This window comes from Daucus carota, chromosome 4 (assembly GCF_001625215.2).
Source record: "Daucus carota subsp. sativus chromosome 4, DH1 v3.0, whole genome shotgun sequence".
NCBI classification, from domain to species: Eukaryota; Viridiplantae; Streptophyta; class Magnoliopsida; order Apiales; family Apiaceae; genus Daucus; species Daucus carota.
The window spans coordinates 39,205,290-39,211,680 of NC_030384.2; the positions used below are offsets into that span (position 1 = coordinate 39,205,290).

Below are 6,391 nucleotides of genomic sequence, written 5' to 3' on the forward strand. Positions count from 1 at the left end.
GAGGGCCTTGAGGCAGAGAGCAACATGGGCCTAATACAAGTTGGTTTTGGATTGGTAAACTAATGGGCCTGGCCAGTTGAGCCCGACGAATATAATTTTTGAACTGCTTTTACTCTCCAAAATAATTTAGGTCCGCGTGATTGTGTCGTAGGATGAGCATGAAAATCCAAACTCTGGTCCGTTATCAGGTAAAAAAATATTCTGAAATTATATTAAATTTAATGAATTATTAGCATATAAATATTGTATTTTATTATCTTTATTTTTATATAAAAAATTTAAAGATTCATATATATTTAGTTTTAACATGACGAGTTCGGGTTTAATAGAGTCGAGTTTGAATCAATAATGAATTAAACATTAATAATATTCTGAAGAGTTTCTTGAAGAATAATTGTTTATTATCGAAATCGAGCTCGATAACCAATCGAGTCTAGTCAAGTCTAGCTTGTTCACTGATAGCTTGATTCATTTGCGACCTCACAAGACTGTTTACTGTAAAGAGGTTTTACGGAAATATTAAGCAAGGTTAGTTCCAATATGGAGCACTTAACACACTTTAGGAATCACAAATCACAACTAATGGGCAATATAAACATACGATTTAAGGCAACATAGACATCGATTTAATTAACTTTGAATGATCATACGATTTTACATCCAGTAAAACCTCTTTAGTTTGATCAATGATCCATCTATCGCATAAGATGTTTGCTCCACAGTGTTGACAGTTAGTTAAAACCTGTTTTGTTTTCTGTACATCCTCATTCTTTCACTGCCAATGTTGATTCCAACCTCTGAGGTGGTCACATTTTTCGATCATTGCTCGATGGCTAGTAAAAATAATTGTTTTCGACAGTTTGATGCCGCGCAAATGTACAATGGAGGCTAACTGATGCAGAACTGAATGGAAGTCTCCAACACATTGTGGTTATCTCCAGGTATTTGTTTCGTTCTTGAACCGTTCTTGTAGATTATAAAAGATGGAACCATATTCACACCCTCTGCACTGGCCAAATCTGGAAGATCATCCACATTTATCTGCAATATGTTACCGTGTTACTACTCATGAGATCAAGGGATCCGAAGTATACTTTAAATTTATAGGGTACAAGTGTTGAAATATAGCATAAGATCCATTTAGGGTCTTACTCTAACATTTTAAGATTTTAGATGGACCGATTCTCAACATGGTATCAGAGCTTTGGTTTGACGGACGTCTTAATTGCCCCAAAGATGGGCGATGGACTAGTTCTCTCAACAATAAGACTATAAGTGAAGATAAACGTGCCTGGAAGACGTTGACTGATGCTTGATATCTCTTTTTAAGCTGCTCCATGAACTGCAATATATGATCAACCTCTTCTTCATCATAGAATAAAACCACTGATACACCTGGTATAAGAGATTAACACGTCATTTTTAAATACTACCACCTGTATCTTAATCAGTATACGTATAAGGCCTTGTAAGTACATCACTACCGGGAGCTGTAATGCAATTTCTGAATTGTTTCTCGCTTGAAATAGGAGTCACTTTTTGAGGAGCATAAGCATCATCGCGATCACTACCATGACCTGCATTACTATTGTTTATGTCAAGGCTTCCTCCGCTTTGTCTCTTGAGTCTGATCTGAACCTCCTTCATGGCCTTAACCACCTCTTCATTATCAGGATTTTCCTTATATAATATCTCGTAATCTTGTAATGAAGCTTCCAATTTTCCACACTATAACAGAAAGAAAATTTTACAGTCAAAATATGTACAAAGTTATTCATATGATGCCATGTATTATCTGCTCACTTGTAACATACCTTGGCATAACAATCTGCTCTTCTTAGCCTAGCCTTGCTATATGAAGGCCGGACCCTCAGGGCTGCATTGCAATCATCGATTGCTCTCTCAAACTGTTCAAGTTTTGATCTGCAGGCAGCTCTGTTGCTCAACAAGATGGCGTTGTAAGGATCATACTCAAGCCCCTCCCCATAGGCATTACATGCTTCCACGTGTCGTGATGCTTTGAAGAGTTCATTGCCTCTGGATCTTGCTGCTGCAACTGCTCCAGTTTTCTGGCTAACTTTGTTCGCTTCATTATTGTTTACATCAAGCCTGGCTGCACGCTGAGCCGCGGCAACAGCATCCTCAAATCTGTAGATCCAGTGTACATATAAGCCCTTGTACATTAATCATGTATACTGCAGAAATACTAAAAATTTATTTCAAATTTGAATTAAGAATATCTGAACAGTAACATCAATAGTAACATGAATGTTGCATCTAATTAAATAAGCAGTCAAATCAGTTTATTGTGATAAGAAGCCAAACAAGTTTTGTCAAAAAAAAGAAAGATTAGCTTAATAAAGTGGATTACTGTTAACTTTATCATTGTTAGTTAAACAATGTAGCTTTATGTCTTGATCAAAATCTTAAGCACTTCTGGCATGGCTTGGATAGTGCATATAAGTCAAAGATGAACAATTACAATATCTTTTCTTATTTCTCTTTCCTGCATTATCTTTTATAAGTTTTTAGTTATGCTACAAAAACGTGCTTGGCGCTATAAACACTACATTCATTTGGAAACAGCAGCTTACCAAATACTTTGTCTGCTTATGCAATTAGTTCCCAGGCGCATATCATTATCTGATTGGAAATTCAAGACTATGGCTAAGCAAATTATAGTGCAGAGAAGATCAGTGACTAACCTGCCAGCTGCCATGTCGACCTGAGCCCGGATTACCAATAAACTAGCCTGGCCAATAGGACCAAAGAATTTTGTGCTTTCGTCGACACTAAAATTAGGACCCTTTGTCAAGACTTCATCAGCTTCTTGGTGCCTATTCAGCTTCAGCAAGGCCTCTGCTTTTAGAGCATATATCTTTTTATTTACAAGAAACAAGTGCCCCAAGTCAGAAAAAATTTGAAAAGCATAAAATAAAGTAAGTACATCAATAATCTGAATCTAATTAGTTACCAGAGGTGCAGTATCCGCACCAGCTGATATCGCTAGATTGCTCTCTCTTAGAAGGCCATTCCAATCACGTTGCCTTTTTGCATCAGTGCATCTGTTGAGATGAGCTTGCACATTTTTTGCCTTAGTCAGAACATCCGGGTCAGCGTCTGCCCCTGCACATTTGAAATGATACATGGCCTTTTCGGTCTCTCCTAATCTGTCAAGGCCATCCAGAAACACACATAAATAAAAGAATCCATTCCTCGTGTTTCATAAATTGTTGCTAAATATTAATATCAACTTTTTGAAAATCATGTAGAATTAACTACCTGAGGTTTAGAGTTGCTAAACGATTATGAGCTCTTTGATAGTGAGGTTCAATTTTAGTTGCTTCCCTGCACTCGAAAACAGCCTCAAGAAGCCTCCCTAGTGCCGTCAATGCAGCACTTTTGTTGCTCCTATACGAAGCCTTTTTCGGATCAATAGCTATCGCAGCATCATACAAAGCTAATGCCTCTTCAAAATTTCCATTCTTGTAATCCTCATTCCCCATAATCTTCAATTGCTCCGGATCCATTCTCGTCGACAAAGCTCTGCACAAAGAAGCTGGCTTTTGGCTCAAGTCTTCCTGTTTCTTCACTACATTCCCCATCACACTATTCGGATACAAATTCCCATTAGAAGAATAAGAAGAGGAACTATAACTTGTCTGATCATGAACATTACTCCCCGATGGTTGCCTCAAATTCCCCAAATTACCATATAACATAACATTTCCAGATGAAGCTCTGACAAATCCATTACCCTTTGGTTTCTGATGCTCTGCAAGCATGCTTTCGAGCTCGCCAGAGATGCCAAGGCTTGCCTGAGGCACTTTCCTTGATTGCACATAGCCTTGGCTAGTAGGTGCACTTCTAACCACCGTAGGGACTTGAGGTTGCTGTTGATTCAATCCGTATTGGGCCTTGACTCTTTGATGATTAGCCCCTGGTCTAGCAATGACTCTGTCACCTGGCTTCTCACAAGAATCCCTGGATGCTTCAACAGGAGGGGGGTCATTCGAGGTCCCACGGCGCCTTCTTGAGCTTGGGGAGCTTGATCTTGGAATACCATCAGTGACTGGTTCTGCAGTTGATAATGAACCTGTTGAGCGTGATCTTTGAGGCCACCGGCGTCCGAAAAAGCCATTAAATAGGCCACAACCTGATCTCTCCGGTGAGTTTGCTCTGAATTTACCCATCAATAATCAAGGCTCTGCTGGAACGTGGGATTCTCTTTTATATTGTGCTACAAACTACAATGTCAATGCCATATTACCATGCCATGCAATCATGCATTGAGATTCTTAAGTAATCTTTCGATTATATATATTACATGTATTTAATACTAAAAATTAAAAAAAGGGTACAACATGTATTTACAAAACAGAGGAGGAGCCGATTAATGTATTAGGGTTTAGATGAGCAAATGCTTAAACATGCACCCCAGGAGAGGTGTTTATTTAAAATTCATGCACATCTCATTTTGCAATCTGACTGCCTAACCAACTTATTCTCGATTTCTCCTTTCTTAAATTTAAGATGGTACGAGACGGAGACGCAATAATAATTATAATAATAGCGAAGGAAATATCGAAAAAAAAAAGAGAATAATATATTGGAGGTAGTTGTTTTGTTGGTACGAGAGTAGGAGGAATGTTAAATTTTCAATAATTTTCCAAGTTTAGTTGATGGTTTTTTGTGTGGTTGACAAAGGAAACTTAAGACTCGGTCATGGAAGAAAGGAGGATCTCTAGAAGTTTAGACTTAATTTCGTTCTGCTAAATCTTTTTCTATGTACACGAGATACGTGTATAATTATATACGGTTTTTCTATGGTGTGCCTATGGGCACATGCTAAGCGCGGAAAATTTTGGGCTTGGATCATTTTGATTGGCTCCTATCTCATGATAATGGTGGACCCCCTGCAAATACACCAACCACACCAATCAAAATCTCCTAAATACAAAAATTTCCGCGCTTAGCATATGCCCATGGACACACTAGCCAAACCGAATTATATATGTATGGATTTTTGTAAGTTTGTTACAGCCAAGACAACGAAAAGACATGTTGAAAGAGAGCAGGTCTTCACGTATCTCTCTGTTGGTTTGGTGACACCGCGAATATAGATACTTCCCAGCTGTTTGCCAACTAGACATCATCCCCATCTTTCGATCTCTTCTTCCAACAAATGTATCTTAAACCTAAATTTTCTATTGTCCTATCTCCGGTTTATGTCTATATATTAGTGAATATCTCCGGTTTATAATTTTAATTTTTACATATATAGTATGTTTTAAATACTTTTAACTCATGATTATAATTGTGTATGATTGGAGTACGCTACTAGTTCGATTCAGCTGTAAATTGTTGTCGACATGTGTTCTAAATCTGTTAGGGCTTATTACAATCGCATCGAATTTATAAAACACATGTCTAAATTTGGATCCAGCTAAACGGAGCGATATTGTTTGAATTATGTTAGTTTTTTTTTAAATGTTATTCCCTCCGTATCAATTTATAGGTTTTTTTTGTAAAAAAAAATTGTCTCAAAATACTTGTCACTCTCTTCTTTCAATACAAATTTATCCCTATATAAATTATGAATTTTTGAAACTCAACATTATTCTCATTTCTCAATGCACTAAATCTCTATATTTATTGTGATTTTTTTGAAACTCAACTCTATTCTCACATATCAATGTACTAATTAATGATAAATGGGATAAAATTATATCTAACTAACTATTTTCTTAATATGCGTGTTTATTCCAAAAGGGACCTATAAATTGAGACGGGGGAGTAGTGTTTGTGAAGGATCCTTTTGACCAAACATGTTTTCCCAATGGCAAACAGGATTCTAGACTCTTGGCATTCTGGAGGTTCACCTCTTGCTACCCTGGGAACTCTATCTTTACTAAATATGTTACACGTAGCAATATTTAGAGAACTATCATACAACTCATGTTGAATCACACGGTCAAATCTATAAATGAGTCTAACAAGTAAGCTCACAGACCTAGCTAACATTGAATTTCAAAGCATATAAACAACCTGCAGTTCAAACTCAAATTAATATTGAAAAACCAATGACTACTTGCATAAAGTGATCTTATAACAAGTCACCTACATCAAACCAAAATTGAGCATACCATATACTTTAAACCAAACACAGATATCTGTTTCAAGTTCTATTCGGCCTTGTACCACAGACACTTGTTATCTACTAAAATTGATCTCAGTCATGTTCCACACGAATCAATTCCTTTCCCACTTTTGGGGTTGAAAATTGCCAATTCTAAATGCAAAAGTTATTCGCAGCAACCCTATGTAGATGGTTTCAAGTTTACCATCTACAGATTGTTTCCAATCTGGCACTCTCCAAATATGAATGTGA

General features: G+C 37.1%; 1 protein-coding gene across 2 annotated transcripts; it reads right to left on the bottom strand.

Annotated features, from left to right (window-relative positions):
• Window positions 1-558: 558 nt before the first annotated feature.
• LOC108216276 (inactive TPR repeat-containing thioredoxin TTL3-like) lies at window positions 559-4,499 on the bottom strand. Of its 2 annotated transcripts, none has more exons than XM_017388988.2 (7): window positions 3,283-4,499; window positions 2,975-3,170; window positions 2,706-2,878; window positions 1,815-2,148; window positions 1,485-1,728; window positions 1,292-1,395; window positions 559-1,041 (listed from the first exon to the last, which is right to left on the bottom strand). In XM_017388988.2, exons 1-7 carry the CDS (start codon window positions 4,191-4,193, stop codon window positions 889-891), a joined length of 2,115 nt encoding a protein of 704 aa, XP_017244477.1. In that variant the 5' UTR covers window positions 4,194-4,499; the 3' UTR covers window positions 559-888. The 2 variants fall into 2 exon arrangements, with proteins under 2 accessions (XP_017244477.1, XP_017244478.1); XM_017388989.2 differs by having other exon boundaries at window positions 906-1,041; window positions 1,477-1,728; window positions 3,283-4,467.
• Window positions 4,500-6,391: the final 1,892 nt, after the last annotated feature.

Coding starts and splice junctions, on each gene's coding strand:
- LOC108216276 (XM_017388988.2), bottom strand. CDS start 4,193: ATGGGTAAATTCAGAGCAAACTCACCGGAGAGATCAGGTTGTGGCCTA. Junction 2,879..2,974: donor GTGCGGATACTGCACCTCTG/GTAACTAATTAG, acceptor GTAAATAAAAAG/ATATATGCTCTAAAAGCAGA. Junction 1,042..1,291: donor CATCAGTCAACGTCTTCCAG/GCACGTTTATCT, acceptor AACATATTGCAG/ATAAATGTGGATGATCTTCC.